At 33.6% G+C, this 22,714-nt stretch overlaps 1 protein-coding gene across 3 annotated transcripts in view; it reads right to left on the minus strand.

Annotated features, from left to right (window-relative positions):
• Positions 1-202: 202 nt before the first annotated feature.
• The window catches only part of LOC126825270 (one cut domain family member 2), a 42,992-nt gene continuing 20,480 nt past the window's right edge, over positions 203-22,714 (minus strand). The window contains exons 2-3 of one of the 3 annotated variants that reach the window (XM_050554857.1): positions 7,314-7,373; positions 203-5,987 (exon numbers count right to left, since the gene is read on the minus strand). In XM_050554857.1, the coding sequence (XP_050410814.1) occupies positions 5,698-5,987; positions 7,314-7,373 (350 nt within the window). In that variant the 3' untranslated portion in view covers positions 203-5,697. The remainder of the gene's footprint in view (positions 5,988-7,313; positions 7,374-22,714) is intronic. The other 2 variants (XM_050554859.2, XM_050554858.1) reach the window with 2 other exon arrangements.

Consider the following 22,714-nt stretch of genomic DNA (forward strand, 5'->3'; position numbering starts at 1 on the left):
ACTGGAATTCGATATAAGAGTAGACTGTAGTGCCGCGGTCTGGACAAAATTTCCCTCACAGCACACTGTATGGCATATACCCATCTTCATTAGCCCAGTCAGAGCAGAACAGTAGGACGCTAATCCCATTTCATTTCAAAGGTTATTTTACATGCGCACCAAGGGACCTTCCATCTTGACAAAAGAAACACAAACAAGTCAATAACTATACAGGTTTTTTTTGTATTACAGACACTGTATTATAGTGCCTTGTTTTATTATTTATTTATTTTATACATACTGAACCTATTGTTTGCATATGAGTGATAAGATCATGTTAACTGTGACGAGAGGCTTCACATCAACACAAAACAACAATATACTCTACATACATAATACACACCTTGGCTACGTCTTATAATTCTTTAAATTCTTAAAATTAAAACTCATGAGCTGGCGGCGCTAGCGTGGAAATAATATATCAGTTAGAAATTTAACATCTTCTAAATCTTCTTATTATAATTATCAAATTCTTAAAACCCAGGAAATGATGAGAGAGCACAGGGATATATCAATTTGAATTTTAACATCATAATATAGGCCTACAAGAGTACTTTAAATTCTTAAATTTTGGAGTGGGGTGGAGGGTGGGTGGTAGTTGTGGGGGCGGGGGTGAATATCTCAACTGGAATTTTTTAACAAAATCTTAAATCTCTGTGAGAATATCTCAATCAGAATTTTAACATCATAATGTACAGGCTTAAATTCTGAATATGCTTGACATTTAACACAACCCAAACGATTGTGTTTCTTGGGAAATAATATGAAACTGGAGGATTCCAAAATTTTTAATATGATTGTCCGCTGCCATTTTTTCATTTTACAGCACATTTTTAAATGTATTTTAAACTCTTTGACATGTGAATCATTTTTTTTTTTCATTTTTTGCTCCAACAAAAATCTAATAGGAATTTCCCACCAATTAAACAGTTCTTCGTTATTGGTGTTTTTTTATGGGGGGACAGGGGTAGTCAAATTTTATACAGTATATTACCAGTATATTGTTTTTTTTAAAAGTAAACAATATTTTTTTCCTGTTTTTCTAAGAACAAAAGATGGTAGCCACTGTGTGAATATGAAACTGAATTATATAAAACAATAGTTTCAATCTTAATCAGATACAAAGTCGAGCTAGTTCAGACATTTATAAACAAATTCCCCCTATTCTTTACTATCTTTTTTTAGGGTAAATGTTACTAAAAGTGTGAGTTTAAAACTCAGTTCTCAACTTAAGATACCTTAAAATATTTTCAAAACTTAGTTTTTCTTCTAAAAATTTTGAACTTTCGTCCATAAATTCAAGATTTGTTTTTACAATTTGGATTTAATATGTCTCATTCAATTATTAAACTTTCTTCTATGGATTCAATAACATAAGTATAAAGGATATATAATTTCTTATCGAAGAATTATCCATATCTGAAGGTACCTGAAGAAAAGGTTTTTATACTTTAGGATATCTGAATAAGATCGAACTAACGTTTACATCAGGACCTAAATAAGCAAAAAAGCTCAAAATTTACCTAAAAATAGATATATGGCAAAACTAACTACAATAAAGTTGTCTAGGGCATGACTCCATCGTACTTTGGATTAATAAAAATTGCACCACAAAATAAAAATTCCACATAAAATTTACACGTTTCATATATAAATGGACTTTTTTTTCCACATACATTAATAACATATAAAGTGTCAATTCACATCTTAACCTAACAGCATTCATTTAAATAGCGTCGCAATACTTAAAACACGGAGGAGGAGAAATATTGCACTTAGTCCTTGGATTCAAAAAATAAATGAAATCTCGTATAATGGCGGGGAGAGAAAAAAATTGAGAATAATATCAAGTATTACAATAATAATAATGAGTATATTTGGCAAGTGATAAACCATGCTTCATTTTTCGACCCAATGTTTCAAATAATTTTTTCGAAGGGGAGAGGGGAGAACGCAGGACTAGCCTACTCTACTCACCCCACCACACCCCATATTCCTATTCAGGATTTGCATGAAAATCATTAACAATATAAGAATTTCAGTCTGATTAAGAAATACAGAATTTCTGAAACAAGTTTTCTATATTTCTGGAATGAAGACATGTTTTGTTTTTTTTGACTAGCATCAAGAATTATTTATCCTAAAAAATTTCAAAACTATTCATAGTGTACAAAGCAAGATGATTGATATCAAATTTTACATAATACTATTCTATCAATAAATTTTTTTTCTTAAATAAAATAAAAAAAATATGGCCTGAAACTGTATCTGACAATTTTTTGTTAAATAAAGAAAAACATAAAATGAATGAAGATGTGTGGCTAATCATAGCAACCCCTAACAACCATAGGGCCATGTTGACAACAACAGCTGATAAATTCTCACGGGCTCGAGTAGAAATCCACAATCTAACGTTATTAGCTATTGTTTCACAAGCTGAATCCTTCTCCGCTTTCCGAACAATTTCCACTTTCTCTTTCTATCCAAACAGTTCTTGATACAGATCCTGTTGTGACACACAACTTCGTTCGCAATAGTGACAAAACTCTCTATACATTGTCCGTGTAGTTGTCATGACAACACTATAAACACATAACATAATATATTGTTGGTTTTTAGCGATAGTTTACATAATGACTCGGGTTAAAAAAACAACACAAATGAGACTCTTTCTGCAACTGGATATTTTTCAATGCGCGAGAAAACAGGATTAAACAGACACAAGTCATCATCGTAATTACAAATTCCTCAATGATATATATATATATATATGTAAATATATAACAGCACTGTTGATTGGTTGGTGAAATAAAGAAGGAATCTTGACGAACGAATGCCGTGAGTCTGCGTTAGTTAATAATATGTTGTTTGCTAGCTACATGTCTATTAGTCCCGAGAAGACCACGAACAACGTACGATACATAAATTAGACTATATACAAGATATATAAAAGTCTGGCCACACCAGTGTCGTAATATCGATGAATAGTTTAGATTATTGCATGGACAAGGGTCGTCGCTAACGATGCCCTTAAAACACCACTAGAATTATATATATATATATTAATTTACTTGTCACATCTACCTTGTATTCAATTTAACCAATCATAAAAGACTTCCATCTTTTTTTGTTTTATCAAATTTATGAACCAATCATAGACTTTCACGTCAAATCTATTTTAGTTGAAATTTAATAACAATCGACAATCATTGGATGTATTAAAGATGGTGGACAAAATCAAATAATAATGGGACCTTCCCAGTAAAAGGTATTTTCGGCAACTTTTTTTAAAAGATTGCTCACAATAATATTTTTGTTTCAAGTAAATCAAAACTTAAAATCATCTAGTACAATTTGTATGTTTCCATTCCAGTCAAGTTAACGTATGCCTGTCTTCAGTAGCCTAGATGGAGCCGAAATGTAGGACCTTAAACACCATTTCAATCTGCAGATTGTGAATGGTTAAACTGAATACAGGTCCCATGTGACAGGAACACCCATATAAGGTGTGACGAGACATGACGCGACATCCAATAAATTAATAAATAACTTAACAAACAACAATAAATAATACAAAGATCTTATACCCTAATATGGTTATACATGTACCAGTCTTGATCTACCAGACACTTGATACAGCAAGCGGGTCGAGATCTGAAAGTGTTGGACAAATTTTGAAATAAATAGTTTCGGTGAAATGAAAAACATGCAAAAGCATTTCCGTGACGATTGAGACTAGATACAGCTCATAGCGATAACGAGCGTCATGTATAACCGAGATTTCAGTAAGATCACAGGAATATATTTCACCATATTATTATCCACTTATCAAGAGTCTGGTAAAACAAGACTAAGATGTTACAAGTCCTGTGGTGAAACTATGGCAATAATAAAATATCAAGAGCTGGTTGGATACGTGTTACAGGCATACAGGTCACATGACAGGACACATGACTCTCAGATCTTGGGTGAATAAATGAAATGAAAATAATAAAAATTAAAACGTTTTAGAAATTGTATAAATAAACATTTAATCAACATCTTAAAAGGACTGGAGTGAATAAAATTTTCCGACCTTTTGGAATGTTCTGGATGTATTGAGATCCTCCATTAACAATTTCACAAAAAATTATTTCCAAAAAAGGAATGTCAAATAAATACGTAAATAAATAAATTGAGTCAATTGGAATAAATACGAAGTAATTCATCAAAAATCAGATCCTTAAATTAAAATATCATCGAATACTTTGGAATGGATAAAAAGAGTAAAATAGCACTTAACAATTACACAGAAAATAAAAGTAAAATACTGAATAAAATAAGAGACAAAAGGCGCAAAAAACAAAAAAATAATCACAACATTAACAAACTCACACACGACCATAAAAGGACAGTCATTCCTTTCTATAAATGTGAAAAATATTGCACGAAATATTTGTACATGACATGATGACGCGATCGAGGTTATGTCGAGCCATTGTTCTAAATGTTTCAAATCTTTTCTAGTGAGCAATTTAGCAGTGATTTTTAAAACTTTCATTTCGATTTTGACAATTGGTTAGATAAGGCATCTAGGACAAGTGACTTTCAAAAAAAAAAAAAAAAATTACAACAAATAATATTTCAAGTTCAATGAATCTTTGATATTGAAATTTTCAAAACAACTAATTTCAAAATGGCCGAAATTTAACTTCTGCATGTTGCTCACTAGAAAAGCCTTAAATGGACATCAGATCGCGATAATTCAGGTCAAAGATCTCTATATGTATATATACAAACATCTATGATCTCTATATATATATATATATATATATATATATACACAGTGGTATACGATAAATAACATACTAAAATCTGACTAGCTGCTTTCTTCAAGGGTTTAAAAGATTCATTAAGATTTTAACGATTCACTACAAAAAGGGAAAAAAAATCGTCTTGATATGTCGGGCAAAAAATTCATAAATAATAACAAGTATTTCGGATGGATTTTACAATAATGAACACAAAATGATGAATATTTCTAAAACAGAATAAGTTAAACACTATCTACCACATCACTGTAGTTATCTTGACAAAATTATCAAGTCTTAAAATATTCATTTTTTGTAATAAATTGTGTTTAAATATTCCACAAGTAACATCTCCAAATAAATAGAAAATAACAATAATTCATGGTCTTTGACCAGTATAATTTAAATACATACTTCTCGGAATAATAAATAATACCTTCAAACACAAAAGAAAAACATTGTCAGAAAACATATTCTGTCAATGTAACAAATTTCAAACTTCATTTTTCAAAACAGTCCTTGATAATTATCAAAAACCTGAATAAATTAAGTTTTCACGACGTGAATTTTTTTATAAAATAAATTAAAAAATCATGGTAAATACATGAATTAACACACACTGTAACAATTAGAATATACAAAATGATGGGGAGCGGGGCGAGGTTTACACTGTAAACCAGATACATGTATAAATAAAACCCTTTTAGTCTTTTTTGTTTCGGTTTGCATCATACGCGATGAAGGATTGACAGTTTTATGATCCACAATGAATGTAAAACAGTATATATATGAGGTCTGTTGGTACGCGCGATCATATCCAACACGGAATATGGTTAACGTAAGAAACACGCTGAGAAACACACTCACGTTAACTCTTCGTACACGAAGATGCACTTTCACGATTATTGTTTCCGTTGTCGTCCTGCCACTTATCCAGCGATCGCCTTCGTGCGTTCATAAAGAAGTTCGCGACTGTCGTCACTTCTAGTCCAAGTTGTTGTGCTATGGTCGTCTGCATTTCTTTTGAAGGACGTTTTGTTTCCTTAAATATTGCATGTAGTGTTCTTCGCTGGATATCTGTGAAAACCAGACGAGGTTTTTTGGGTGATCTTTGATCCTCCGACGATTTGTCGGGTTCTTGTTCTTTTCGTTTGCAGGCTGGAAAAAAGGCAAAAGAATACATTTTATTTCTGGAATTGAATTGAGTGTATCGAATGTCTCGGCTAACGCAATGATTTAGTTATTTTGAGACTAACACATGGGAAAATCTGCAATATGAAAGCAGAGAGAGATGGGGTTTTATGTTCACCTAACACTAACCAGGTCAATTTGGGACTGACATGGAATATTTTTTAGTTCAATCTTTCAATTTAGATCATGGATTTTGCGAAGTGGGTAAAGCGGAGTAAACTGAGGAGAATTTGCGAATTATTTATCGTCCATGTTGATGGCGAAAGGATCATTTAAATGGTCATACCGAACCGGTCTTTAATTTGTAAATGAGAGAGAGAGAGAGAGAGAGAAATGGGGTTTAACGTCCACTCGACACAAACTAGGTCATTTCGGGACTAACATATGGTTTTTAATTTTATTTCAATAATTCGCTTGCGCGTAGGGGTCTTTAGCAGTGGGAGGAAACCGGAGGACCCGGAGAAAACCCACGAGGTTGGACAGCTGGGCTAATGAAGACAGGCATATGCCCTACAGTGTGCTGTGAGGGAAGTTTTGACAGAACAGCTGCGGTACGGCCTACTCTTATATAGAATTCAAACTGCCAAAGGATCTTTAACGTACACGCAAATGTGTACACAGGACCTCAGTTTTTTTTATCCCATCCGAACGACTAGACAGCTGTTCTTGTCAGTCTTGTGGCGGTATCTATGGAGAAATTAAATGAGAAAAAAGTGGCATTTCAATCGATATGGAGGATGCTAGATACTTTGGAAACAGGTTCCTGTAATGGGGCAGCGTGTTTCCCCAAGTGATGCAGCTCATATTGCTGCAGGGTGGGGATGAAGAAGGATTCCTTGTTGCAAAACTGAACTAGACTAACAGCGATGATATTAATGAAAGTGAGAAGCTAGTAGCATGTAATCTCTACATTGTACTACTCTATATAATAAAATATAAAGTCAAACAAAAAACCACAAAATAAAACAATAAAGTGCACCCAATAAGCCAAAAACCTGATTGCTGATATAAAGAATAAAAAAGGGTATGCTTCATCCTTATTTTTATCAGTAAACGAGGGTCTTCACTTCACTATCAAGATGATAATGGGATCAAATAATGACAACTGCGATAATTTTGTGCGTATGGTTGCGGATTTTGTCGAACACATAATAACAAATCTAAATATATATTCAATATTTATATCAAATTCTAGTTTATTTTGATATCATTCACTTAACTCAAAATGCTCTACAATCTGAGGGGTAGTGCTGCATAATGGAATAGCAGCTGTTCCATTTACTCCTAACTCACCTTGTGGGCTGGACTGGTTGCCATTGGGTGGTGACATGTGGAAAGGTTGAAAAGCTGTACCTGAAGTTGGACAAATCGAGTCTTTTAGTACATCGGCAATATTTTTTTACTTAATTCTTAGGCTTCTTGTTTGCCAAATTTTTGGTTGATGTCAGAGATTCGTTGGAATTTAGAGCTTAACATTTCCATTGTTAATAACTAATGGAATTGTGGTCTGGTTTTGTCCATACCCCTTTTTAAATGTCAAAAATTATAAAAGCAAATAAAATGAAATTTAAAAATGCTGTACAGTAAATTCTGGGCAATATTTTGGATTTAAATTAAATCATAAACACTTTGTATGTGAAAACTGCAGCAATGTTTAATAAAAAATATAAGAAAATTAAAATCAAAATCCTGTGCAAAATGAAATAGAAATGACTAACAGTCCTCTGCATGTCCAAAAACTTGGCGAGCCTTTTAAATATTTTAGTATTACTTAATAAATATCATTAAATTCATTTCAATGAATGTCTACAATATAAAAATAATATTTTTAAATATTTAGAACAGATCATAAGAATATAATATATTGATACATATATTTTGATAGAGAGAGAGAGAGAACACATTTGATATATTACAGAAGATGTTATATGATTTGTCAAGAAAGGATTTTTTTCATGCGAGAGGATTGAAAGATCATGCAAAAATTAGGATAAAAAAAAGCCTCATAAATGTTAACAATGATTTACATAGTATATAATAATAAAAAGCTTTTAAAATGTTAAAAATCTACATAAAATATAGCAACAAAGAGTAAATATATAATAATTACTGTGATATATAAGCTATGGCTGATGTATATACATGTATATCAACATACATGTATTATAATTATTATGAATAATTCAATGATGTCATATGATCCGTGACATAGATATCTTTTAAAATGATAACATCAGTTGAACAGATCCAAATGATAAATTTGATCAACAGTAATAGTTGATTCTTTCTTCACATCAGTGCCAACAAATAACAGAGTTCCCTCCCCTTCAAATAAACATGATTTTGATTCAGACTAAACACAAGACTCAATATGATAAAACACAAACGTCAACAGGTCCTCTCTCTAACAGATCTGTTTTTATATTTTTCTCTTAAAATATCATTAATACAGAAATATTTTCACTCTTTTAATTCTCATTTTAGAGTGAAGCTAAGAAAATAGGTATATGGAACTACATGTATTGTTTGGATATGAGCAAGTCCAGACAAGTATATGGTACTACGAGTCGATGCGGCCTCTAATAGAACTGTTATATTTGGTTCTCTTAGAAATCATTAATACAGAAATATTCTCACCCTTTTAATCCTGATTTTACACTAAATCTAAAGGTGAGAAAATAGGCATAAGGAACTAAATGCATTGTACAAATGTTGAGCAAGTCCAGACAAGTATATGGTACAATGATTCGATGCCATTGTTTATAAATAGAAAGCATAGACGATTTATTTCCACTCACTTCATAACATTCACGATTATTTCTGACAACTTAAAATTTTAATATAGGGATGATAAAAAAAAATGGTGAAATTTAAACGGCTGATTAAAATTGAAATAAACAAATCAGACCGTTTTTTTTTCTTTATATCATGGTGTCGGATACCTGCCAGCACCCTCTGCTACTCATAATCGTGCATCAAGGTAGCTAGACCAATGATGTTCCTCAGTTTAGGACTGGATCTACCAGTCTCTAACTAACCTGGAGAACAGTGGAGCTTGAGAGAAAAAGACGGAATTTCACTCCAAATGGTCAATATATTTATATGTACGTATGTATTTTTTTATTCACTACTCAAATTTCGTTCAAATTTCAAATGTCTCTGAAGTAATTTATCATGTATGACTATCGTATAACCAATTACAGTTACATGTTGATATCAGATTGTACACATGGTCATATATACGACTATCAACACAAAAAATCAAATGTAACATGATGAATAGCAAAAATATTTCTTTTTATCTTACAATTTTACCCAAGCGGAGAGATAACACATAAACATTAAAATAAAGCAATTTTACGGCAAAACCCACACAATTTAAATACAGCTCAACATAAATTTCACAATAGATCATATTTGTCATTTGGGATTATAAACACCCCCACACATTATTCTAACCCAGCCGATAAAAAAAAAAACGGCAAATAGTCAAAATAACAGATAAATGTTAACTAGGGTCATTCGGAACAAATACAATTTATTTTTTAATTTCAATTTGATAAAATGGTAATTAGTCTAAAACATCTACAAAAACTTATTTGAGTTAATGAGTTAATTTTGTCTTTTTTAAACATCATATTCAGTTGATTTATATAATTAAGATTCTCAAAATAATTGACCGATCTTGCTCAGAATGGCGGAAGGAGCATTTAGAAATTTAGAATGTTGATATATCATTGTTACACCTTTTAGTTCACTCCCAACTATTCAGCTGACCCTATATTATAAAAAACTATGAGACTTGAAAAAAAATTCATTTTATCAAATACATTTCTTTAAGGGTCACAATGTTCATATAACCCTAAATATTTTCCTAAAATCTGTAAAATGAATTGATCTATTTTTATATGCTATATAAATAACGACCAGTGGTATAATAATAACACAGTTATCAAATCGCCTATCAAATCATCCTCCGAGAAGGAAAAAAAAAAACGGTGCAAGAATTTTTCTCTGGAGATTAATTGCATTCTTATGAATAGCTTCTATTTGACAAGTATAAATTAGTTATAGCATTGGGCCTTCAGCTAAAACCATTTAGATGGGAGAAATGGTATGGTGTCCCTACATTAACTCTAGGTTGCTTTTTTTCCGTTTTGGATTGAAAACAAAGAGGGATGAATACCAGTTTTGCTGCTTTGGTTCATTTAATGAACCCCTTCTACTGGCTCTGGATACACAGCTGTCAACTTGGTCTCAACCGTTTCCCAGGCAACCAATTTTTGAATACAGCTCAAATAAAGCAAGATGGCCACCACCATAGAAAAACAACAAAAGAGCTAGTAGAGTTTCTCCTAATTAGGCAGTGTTATGGAAATGGAGAGAATATTGGAATTGACAAATGGAATAAAATGTCTTCCGTTTTTCTACAATTACCATATAATTTAATCACGAGTAATAAATGTAAATAGAAATTATTTAATGAGGTGTATACAGGTTATAATGTCTATCTGTTTATAGACGCTTGAGGATAAATAAAACCATTAATAACAAAACACAGAGTTCTATTCAAATAGAAGTTATCAAGGACATTTTAAATTTAATTTAAAAGGGGGAGGAGTTATGTGCTGGTGTGCTCCTCCAGCCTCCTCTCCCCTCTAATATCAAATATGGAAGTTAATGTATGAACAGTAAGTTTCTATATGAGATATTTAAAGGGGAATCAGTGTTGTGCCAGCTTGTTGCCCCCCCACCCTCCTCCCCAACTAAAATTAACAAATTATGAAGGTTAATTTTTGATGCACAAATGGTAAACTTATATATTGAGATAAAAATAAAAATTTGAAAATTAACAATTTTCTATATATTGGAAAAAGATCAGAAAATATAGTTTTTGTTCAAACCACGAAATTCTGTGATTATAAACCATGTAACAACTGTTTAGTCAACAATTCAAATAAATGGATAACAATACATTTTATTTTATTTTAATTTGAAGATAAAGAGTTAATAATGAAATAAAAGAAATAAAACCCCAAGTTGATGTCTATTTTCACGAGTCAACACTGGATGAACCTCTCTCTTGTTTGATCTATTGATTCAAGTTTGGTGGCAGAGAAGCGAAAAAAAAAAAAAAAAATGTTAAAAAGCAATCTATTAATGCAGTGTTTCTAAATATTAGCCGAACTTTAAAAGCAGATTGTCTCGTGGAATTGGACAATAATTAAACACAGAATCAATTAGACGAAAATCCTTTGTAGGAATCAGATGTCTTTAAACAAACTTCATTGGCTGTCAGATAATTTGCCGATAGTCCGCTGCGTGACATGAACAAGGTCCGTGGGCATTTAAACTGCGGGTAGAGTTTTGGCTTTACGTTAAGCGCTGAAGCCTACAGGCCTTGGTGGTGCCACGTGGCGAGACTCCCAGGGTTAAGACAATAGCAAACAACCTTTCTCGTCTTTCACTATTTGCACCCTTTCTTCGTGCTCATAGATTTATGGATTTCTTTTTTCCAATATACCAAAAGATGGAAGGATGCTTACGGAGAACTGCAATCAATAAGTGATTTCATTCATAGAAGGGGCAAAACTCTACAAATTCTGTTTGGACAGACTTTCACAAGTTCTGACCTCGCAGGCAATGAAAATAAACTGTGGTGTTCTGGTGAATGCTAACAGAGGGCTGAGAATCCTACAGCTGACGAATTTCTACGGGCTTTGCGTCAACTCCAATTGTTAAAAGAGTGCAAGAATAGAAACTGCTTGTCAATTGCAAACGCGTAAAATATCTAAGATGGTACTCGAGTGAGAATACTTGACAATATCGTCACAAGGAAATGTACTTGCTTGTTTTTCATCTGGGAATTATAGCCGGTAGTCACGGCAATATTTCTACAAATAAAATAATTCTAATTTTTACGGATGTATGGTCAATTTACACGCTACAAACACATCTTCAACCTTTGGTATCACTTTTCATTATTCCTATTCACAATTCATTTCTATTAAATATTCAGTACTATTTACAGCATTTACAACAATTACAATTTCCATGCATTTTTTGAATTAATATCTTGTTTTATATAAATTCCATTATCAAAATATATATTAATAGTTCTTCCAAAACCTTTTTTGTATATCTAAATCACAAAATGATATTACCCATTAATATTTGCGCTTTATAAACATTGTATTAGTTGACTTTATAACAGTTTAATATTACACGTATGTAACAGGTTATTAAATACACGCTGGTCGTTACTGTAATATTCTTTCTACTTTTAATGTTAATATGAGTCATTGACATACTTTCTACATTACAAAACTTTTATTTAAAGAGCACATTTGATTAATAGATGAACTGATCAATCGATAGGTTGATTGATTTATTGGAAAAAATAATTCTGATCTGCTTTTTTAAAAAATTATTAGTGGATTGTTTTCGATTCCATACTTGAACGTGGCAAGGAGTGGGATTGCTTGCCCTATCTCATGGGTTTTCTCGTGGTGCTCCAGATTCCTCCCACTGTTAAAGATCCCCTATACACAGGTGAAATGAAATGGGGTTTAACGTCCTACTGTACACACAGGTGAAATACTGAAATAAATGAAATCAAATGGTGTTTAATGTTCCACCGTGGCTCCAAAATATTGAAATAAAACATGTGCCATTAAGTCCCGAAATGACCTAGCTTTTGTCAAGTGGATGTTAAACCCTATCTCACGTTCTCCATAACAACAAAGAATTTAAGCAAATTTTTTAAATCATTTGTAAAACAAAGCAACTACCCTTTAAACAGCTACATTAGTTTATTACAGTATTACCTGTTACAGGTATATCTAGGGCTTTGATGTATAATTGTCGGACAGGTGTTCTCACGTCAGACCTATAACAGGTGGTTCTTTGTTTCAGATCACACCCCCAGAACTGGTTGACAATCAGAAACAAAGACAAATTCACAAACCTGACATAGCTGTAGATCACAATTCTAGTTATTTTCAAAAGATTCCCCATTGTAAATTATAATTACTTTTTTTATTGTTGTTATAAAAAAATACTGACCTGTAAGTTATAATTACATACCAAATATTGTTACTTATAATTACTTATTTTACTGTTGTTATCAAAAAGTATTATTTGGTAAATTAAAATTACTTATTTCACTATTTTTATCAAAAGAATACCAAATATTGTTAATTATAATTGCTTGTTCTACTGAAGTCATCCAAAAAATACCAAATTTTGTTAATTAGAATTGCTTATTTTACTGTTCATAAAATTATAGAAAAACAAATTTGATTTCGCCTGGAATCACTTGGTTGTTTCCTGTGAGCTTCGTAATGCTGCAGTCACGAAAGGCTGATTCAGGTTGAAAAACGAACTGTCCACAATAAGGGAGGGAAGGAAGAGGATAAACGCCTGTATGCTGGTAGCACCCCTGGATAACAGTAACAAACGCCTGTATGCTGGTAGCACACCTGGATAACAGTAACAACAGCTATAGATTACCGGGTATTCATAACATTTCTGTTAACAGAAATAAACATTCAGATATATTTTTTTTAAAATTATAATAAGGATTCTGAGTAATCGAAGAATATATGATTTTGATTATTATACAAGGTTCAATAAAAATGGTTTGTGTGAACTTTCCAAGTAGATGGAAAGTGGTATATGTATGCAGTGCCTTAGATGTAGAAGCATATTCTGCCTAATAAATGACATTCAGAATGATATATTACCCAAATAAAGTTTCAATTATAACTGGATATTGTAAGATATTGATCACCTTTCAGTAATACAAAAAGTGATATCAGGTGTTCTAGAAAGTAGAAGCATATCCTTCCTAATACACAGCACCCATTACAGTTACACTATCCCATTACAAAGGAGAAGCATACCCTTCCTAATACACGGCACCCATTTCAGTTACACCATCCCATTACAAAGGAGAAGCATACTCTTCCTAATAAACGACACCCATTACAGTTCCACCATCCCACTGCAAAGAAGAGGCATACCCTTCCTAATACACGGCACCCATTACAGTTACACCATCCCATTACAAAAGAGAAGCATACCCTTCCTAATACACGGCACCCATTACAGTTCCACCATCCCATTACAAAGGAGAAGCATACCCTTCCTAATACACGATACCTATTACAGTTCCACCATCCCATTGCAAAGGAGAAGCATACCCTTCCTTACAAAGGTTCCAAATGCATGAAGAAGATGCTGCTACCACATGTTTGTCATCCACAGCATTTCGTAGTGTGAACTTCCAAAATACAAAAGAAGATGCATGAGGTGTTCTAGAAAGTAGAAGCATACCCTTCCTAATACATGACCCCTCTTAAATAAGAGTTTTACCCGGTTCCAAGTACATGATGCTACTCTAGTATTTGTGTCCTCAACAGACCACACGATGATTTGTCACTGCCGTGTATTGTAGGTCATGAAAAAATTTCACCTGCTAGTCTGCCTGCCATAAATTAATTACTAGAAAGATCTCATCACACATCTACCTGTTGAGCGATCCTCAACAAGCTGCGAGTATCACTAACTGATTGTATACATACCCATTGATTAAGTCCATAGAGCATCGAGAGATATAGCTTTTTAAGGCTACAATATGGATGTTACGAGGACATGTAGAAATGACATTATTGAATTATTTCATCAATAAACCAATAAATATATATAAACATGTCAGAAGAGGTTAGATAACGGGTTAAAATGACGATTCGTTGATTTAGATAAACGTTTGACGGTACTCTATTCGTTGATTTAGATAAACGTTGACGGTACTCTAGACATTTAAATGACCACTAGTGTGTGAGTCAAAATAACCCAGGGTGTCCAGACCGAAGATGCCACATAAATGTTTACTGTCTGTGGTCCAAATTATCATCCTATGCTTTGTTAGTTACTGATGTTCAATTTGAGAGACAAACTAGGTAAATCTTGGACTCGCTTAGGTTCAATTATATTTCAATAATTCACTAGCGCATAGGCATCTTTAGCTGTGCGAGGCAAACTGGAGGACCCCTAGAAAAACCACAAGGATATGAAATGAAATGAAATGAAATGGGGTTTAACGTCCTACTGTTCTGCTCCTAACCTGGGCTAATGAAGACGGGCATACGCCATACAGTGTGCTATGAGGGAAATTTTGCCCGGACAGCGGCACTACGGCCTACTCTTATATCGAATTCCAACTGCCAAGGGAAAAAAAAAAAATAAAAAAAAAAAAAATAAAAAACCACAAGGTTAGACAGGCTAAACAGAATAAAGCTTAACGTTTTATTGACATTGAAGTTATCATTCGTCCTTATTTCTATGGTAACATTTGCAATGCGAGGAGAAAATCGTGCCGGGAGATTTTCTCTGCAACCTTTCATTGTATGTGTTAAGCATCAAGTCAATGGATATGGGACAGCAGTGATTAAGATGTAGGAGACTGGTAAAATTCTCATCCTGCACACAGAGGACTACCTACTATAAGAATAGATATCTGCCTTAAATGGCCGCCATATCGAAAAATTAATATACCATTTTCTAATTCGGTCGGGGGATCACGTGGCTAAGTGGGTAAGACGCTGGCTCGCTAGCCTGGAGGTCGGGTGTTCGATCCCTGCATTGGCAGAGAAAGTTCATCCAGATTTTCCAGCGTGGTTTCCCTTTGTCAGTGATGCAGGACTGAAGGCTTGACGAGGACAGCTGTCTAGTCGTTTGGATGGGACGAAAAACTGAGGTCCTGTGTACACATTGGCATGCACATAAAGGACGTAGTGACGCTGCCTGGGCAAAATTTCCCTCATAGCACACTGTATGGCGTATGCCCGTCTTCATTAGCCCAGTTTAGGAGCAGAACAGTAGGACGTTTAACTCCCATTTCATTTCTAATGCAGTCCTCTTCCACTTCACATCTGTCATAAACACAAAGACTAGATAAACCTTTGCAATTTTATTAAATGGAAGTAGAATAAATACTTCTTAAAATTCCTGATGTATATTTAGCGTTGTCGTCTTAAATCGTCGATTTAGGAAATAAAATGTCGGTCAACTAGCTTAGTGTCTGTTCTTAAGCGGAGCTAGTTGTAGACAGACAGTGTAAGTATAGTATGGTAAAATTCTGTCCCACACTGAAATAAAATTTACTTTGTTAATCTCAAAATGACCAAAGTGTTGTATTGACAAGATGTAAGCCCAATTCCTTTTCCTGGGTCCACCATATCTAAGCTACTGCGGTAACCTATAGCAACCCCGCCACACCCATTCCCTCCATGTTTTTAATTTACAGAGACATAAGATCCTACCATCCTAATTAATTACATTAATTCCTCCCGAATCCCTTCAAGTCCCTATCCTCTTGCTGTCATCAATTCTAATTACAGATCCAGTTAATTAGGTCTAGGGGTCAATGAGTTAAGCGATATTTTATGGTATAAAAAGAGTCACAAAAGGATTTTATTTTTTCAAGTGTTTTATTTTAGTCTGGGCAAAAACCTGTACTCAAACAGGATCCCACGGAAATAAAGCTGATATTTTTAATTTTCAATTTCCTTACAGCACTAGGCTTTTATCTACTGCGTTGATGGTAAAGTTGCTACAGATAAACACTTTCTAAATGCCAGTATATACCCTGCCTGGATTCCCTTCCAATCACAACAAAAAATCACATTATTCCTTGTGTGTGCAGTAAAGCTTCTTTCTCACTATGGAAACGAACCAAACACAGTGTAGCACAGAACTATTATTAATACGAAAGAACTGAATGTCGAACTCAACGATAGGCAGAAGGACAGGAAAAGCTACTATGAGATGAAATGCTAGTGTTTAATTGCCGTGGCAGTTCTATTCTATGCAGCTTACTATTCAAGATGCGTTGTGTTTTTGTAGTGAAGCGAGACCTTTTCATGAAGTATAATAGTGTACTAAATAAACATGGATTCCAATCGTAGAACAATGGTTCTAATGTATCATACATTTACTGTTGTCTGCTAACTAGAATCTTATTCAGTGTCTACAACAAAACCATTTTAATCACGTATTTATAATAACTTTTAGCGCTATAAAAAGACTCAATGATGCATTCAGTAAGTGGCTTGTTTGGGTGGGAAACCGTTGAAGGGGAAGGGAGGGGTTGTATAAAAGTAAAAAAACAAGAGATTTACTGTGTACTGTGAGTGTGATATGGTACGACGGGGGGAAGGAGGGCACCAAATATTTTACTGAGGTGGAGAACCAGAAATGTATCGTTCAGTCACCTACTTTCCAAACCAGATAAGCATCAGTCGGAGCGGTAATTTATCTTGGAAACTTAGCTTTCTTTTCCTAACATTATCTTTGGGAGGGGACCACGTCCTATAATACAAGTGAAGAACCAGAGATTAACTGTGAAGGAGTAATATGAATTTTATTTGCTAGCCTTTTTCAAACCCGATATGGCTCAGAGCAGTGACTATATTACGGGGGTGGGAGATTTACTGTGAAGGTGTAAAATGAATTCTTCCCCTTCTTTTGCTGACATTTTTAGTATATGTTGTAGGCACATGTAGTTAATTCTATATTGAGAATTAAAAAAAATATGATATCCTACATCTACCCTTTGTTATATTGCTTCTTCATATCTCAGGTTCCCTGACAAAACAGACATCTTAAGTCAACATACAATAGCGGGCAGACGGCTATTTCCCACCATTCTCAACGCAGCAAATAAAAACATGGCGTATGGGCTGTGTGGTGACTGTAAGAGGGCTTTAACTAAATATTATTTATATTTGATAAAAACACACAATGGCTGACGTCATAATCACAGAGATTTACTACACCAATTGTTTCACATTGGAAAAATATTTCGAAGATCTGACCGGTTGTAGTGGAAGGTCATGTCATATGAACGGGTTTTGACCCTATGGCGTCAGACATTTGATTAACCAATCAATGTTGATGATTCTAGTAGGTTACCTACAGTTCTGTGCACCTCACGCCCAAAACTCGCTATATAAAACTTTCTCGTTTTACAGTTTAAAACTTTCTCATTTTATAAAACTTTCTCGTTTTACAGTTTAAAACTTCGTTTTATGGTTAGAAACTTTTTAGTTTTATGGTTAGAAACCTATCTTTTTGTGGGATTTGTTGTGGCTTTGGTTAAATTAATCCCAGTAATCAAATAAATATTGAATAACTAAATAAGATGTAAACCGTTATACCACTAGATAAGAAGGGAGACGAAACAGGGATAATAAAATATAGAAAATAATAAATCAGGCAATCAAGTTAATTTATTTATGTATCTTCTTTTTTCCCAGAAAGCTATGAAATAATTTTGACTATAAGATAAACACTAAGTGAAGAAAACACACAATAGGACGTCATCATGCTTAATGACAAACTAGAAACAGCATCACTAAGTACATTTGTAGCACTCAATTTTATTAATAATGTAATTTCAGAGAGATAAAAAAAAAAGATCTGTTAAAATGTGGAATAAAAATAAAAATCCAAAATAAAATCAAAATATAGTATATATTCATGTTATAAAAGCAAACAGGATTAATAAAATGAATAGAGAGAGTCTGACAACAATACAATCACCTTCCTTCATAAATCTTATTTAAAGCTCTTAGCAACTGGAGGATATTTTTTCTACAAGATTGTTAACAAGGACATAAAATGGAGGGAAGGCAATAACGCGAGAGTATAGACAGGATTTTTACTGCCGATAGTTTAAACGTGGAATACTATCGAGACATGGTCATACCGTTATCTAATAAACTCACTGGCGATTGAATATCATAGTGAATTAGATCTCATCGAGGTTACAATTGAAATATGGGTATCAGTGGTCCCTAGGTCTTCACCGTTCCATGCTCCGTGTAAACTTACACCAAAATTCCATTTGGGAGAATTTGTTTGAATGTCTTAAATTCATAAAGCTTTCTCAACTCTACCTCATCAATTTTCTTTGCTATAGAAAATATTCTGAGCTTCCAGCCCGACTATAATTTAGTTTTGAACCCATGATCTTTTAAGTACCCGTGGGACGCTAGTTTTCACTTATACCTTGCTAGGTTTGGGTTTAAAATGGAGGCAAGCATCTAGTTTTAAATGCGCTATGTTGTGAGAATGACCGGGTCTGTCGGAGTTGATTAATTGCCGAGCATATTTGCACATTTTAACCTCGCCCTGGGATCACTAAAATATACACGAATTGCCTTAATGGTCATTTTACAAATTGAAAAAAGTCGAATACCAAAATCCGAGTTGCTCTTCTATTCATGTTTTGATAGGATAAGGTCTACAATCGTTTCTTGGTGTCACTACCAGAGATTTATGCCACGTTAGAATTAAAAAAATATCTTGCATCAGACTCGATTGTCAACATATAATAACCTCCATTAAAAGTAATGGATTGGCCGACATAATACTTAGACCATTTTGAGACTAGCAGGTGGTTATTTTCATGCTATGATATTTAAATTTCAATGGGTTTTTTTTAAGTGCTAATTTGTACACGGATGGGTCTTGACATTTCGTTCTTGGGCACACTTTCCTTCACATGCCTGCAGGCACCAGAAGGTGACAAGTAACTCCCAAATTTGAAAAATCCATATGTTTTGTTTTTTCTCCACTCCCAATTCAAACTCGCCTCAGACTTAATAATTTACTCAAAATTGTTCCCTTATTTTAACTAAAATATAACTCTTTATAAACATTTTGTTGTTTAACATATCAAATACATCAATAAGAAACTATGTGTAAAGTTTTGTGTTTCTGGATCAATGATATTTCTCATTAACAGTGATTGAAAGTTGAGTAAATTCTTAACTCAAGTCTGAGAATGCTTTGTGAAATAGGGGCCGGTTCGATGATCAAAGAACTTAACCATGAGCAATTGGGGTTATATTATTGTTAAAAACCAGCTAAATACAACAACTACAGATGAGCTAATTATTGATAAGGGGATACATCTTTAAAACCGAACAGGATATACCCGGGAGAGCTACAGATGACCTAATTATTGATGGAGGAATACGTCTTTAAAACCAAATTTATTTATAATAGAACGAAATAAATCGACAGAAAAACTAACAAATAGACAAGGAGACATTTCCATCAATAACAAGTCATGTGTGAAATTCGCATGAAATTTACCACACTAAAATACAAATTTAAACATTACATTTTTCTGTCTGGCGACTGTGGTAATTTCAACTGCCAGTGTTTAGATGAATGTAGCTGCTAGAAAGTGCGAGGGTAAGATAAAACTTATTGGTCTTGCATGATTTCAGAAAAGTTGAGTGACAAGTATACCATTTTTTCCTCTACCTCTGTCTCTTGGTTAGACATGACGGTTTTAATATGGCCAATCTCGTCATAAAATACAATCCACTACGCAACACAACATTTTTGGTTAGTGTTTTCCGAAGGGCTTTGACGCCATTTCTTCCCTGCTTTTCTTTACTCTAGCCACAGAAGAGTATTTACTCTTCAAGCAAACATTTTCTTAGAGATGAGATTTCCATCCGAAAGCTTTGTGAATAAACGATGTGGGGGGAAATAACTGTCGGTGAATCGAGGATAAAGTGTGCGACCTGTTCGTTTAAGCGTATTTATTTGTTAACCTGTGTTTAACACCCGACCGTTATTTTTAATGTGTCCATACGAAGACCTGCGTTCGTGTAACAATTACTTTTTACTGCAGGAGATTAAAATTTGAGTTTATACTGAACAATCCTTTTAAAAACCTGGAGAACATTACAGCATCCAAATTTCACTTAATATTTTAGAATAATCAAATATGGTGATTTTAGTGTGGAAATAAAATGAATTGGGGTTTAATGTCCTACTTTTCTGCTTATAAAGATGGAATACTGAAGGGATATTCCCTTTAAAGATTAAACTTTCACCATATTTTAGTTTGCAAAGGATTCAAAATCAAATCCGTGAGTGGTATTTAGTGATTGAAAACATTACAGAACTATGACCATTATATGGGACAACAATCACCGGTTTACAATACACAAGCATGACGTTTCGATATGTATGTAACAGAACAGTATGAAGTTAAACTCCATTACTTTTTGATAAGTATGGCTTCACACTGTACATTCATATATATATAGACCTTCCAGTTTCCAAAATGTTATTGTGATTTCTAACGATAAAAGGATACGTATCGAAACGTCGTGCTAGTGTATAATAAACCAGTGATTGTTGTCCCATATAACTGTGCTAAGATCTGGGATTTAAATCCTCCAAATAATGATCAACAGCTTTAATGATTAAGGAATCCATGTCAAAAGGCTTTTCAAAATTTTGAATCCATGTCAAAAGGCTTTTCAAAATTTTGACAGTCATCCAGGCATTATTTGAATAAACAAAATTTGTTTTTCAGATCGCAAATATTCTGATGTATGGTATACAGATATAAATGACTAATTATTAACACGATCTTTATCATTATCAATTATTGTGACGACTGTAGTTTTTTGCGGCATGAATTTTTTATTAACGGAATATTTTCTTTATAACCGACCACACCTATATGTATAACAGTACAAACATCTACGCGTACACTTTACTACAGTAAATTATCTTCTGCCGGCCGCTTATAGCATTTGCCCATTCCCTAAATAATTAATGAAACTAATAAAAGACCGACTTCATCTAGATTTGATAGAAATAAATGATGATATTAAAGAAATAGCTCTTGAAATAATACACTGACATTTTATCACACAATAACTAAAGACTTCAAAATAATAAATGAATGATGCTCAACTCAATTTCTCATCACAAGTCACAATAATCAAAACACATGAGAAATTACGACTAATTCTCCCCTTAAAAAATAAAGTCATTTCAAATAAAACACATGCGACATTGACCTTAAAATTTAATTTTGAAATTGAACTATATCTTGATATAAGACAGCAGACAAATGCACGAGAAAACCTGCAAGTAAATATTTCATCCAAGATTATCATAACAGAGAACGATTCTAAATTTTTGAATCATTTCATTTCATTGAATTTTAATCTCCAAACACGGCTAAAAAAAAAGTTTGAACTTTCTTGAATTTTTTTTTTGTTTTCTGGATATATATCTGTAACAAATACTTGATATATTTTATTTTAAACTGGTTGGGGCGTATTCATAAATAACTGTTGGTACTGACTGTCTATCGCTTAGTTGATCAGTTTTCCAGGCCAGTACTGTCCATTAAACAGCTGTTTTGACGACCCTATAACTAATTAGCAATCAGATCATAATCCAGAACGTCATCGATCAAAAAAATCTAAGCTTCTAGGGGGGTTGGATGGCTGAATGGTTAGCGTGCGCGAGCTGTATCATAAAGTCTGTCATTGAGTCAACTGGTGTGGTTTCAAATCCCCGGCTGTACGTGACAAGGAGTAGGGTCGCCTGTCCAACCTCGTGGGTTTTCTCCGGGTCCTCCGGTTTCCTCCCACTGCTAAAGACCCCTATGCGCAAGCTAATTAATGAAATAAAATTAACCATATGTTAGTCCCGAAATGACCTAGTTTGTGTTGAGTGGACGTTAAACCCCATTTCTCTCTCTCTCTCTCTAAGCTTCTATCTTTCAGAAGATTTTTTTTCATCAAAAATGTAAGCACAAAGTTAAACCGCTTTGAAACGAGAGTGAACAAGATACAGATTAG

The sequence above is a fragment of the Patella vulgata genome, chromosome 6, assembly GCF_932274485.2.
Source record: "Patella vulgata chromosome 6, xgPatVulg1.2, whole genome shotgun sequence".
Classification (NCBI taxonomy): domain Eukaryota; kingdom Metazoa; phylum Mollusca; class Gastropoda; family Patellidae; genus Patella; species Patella vulgata.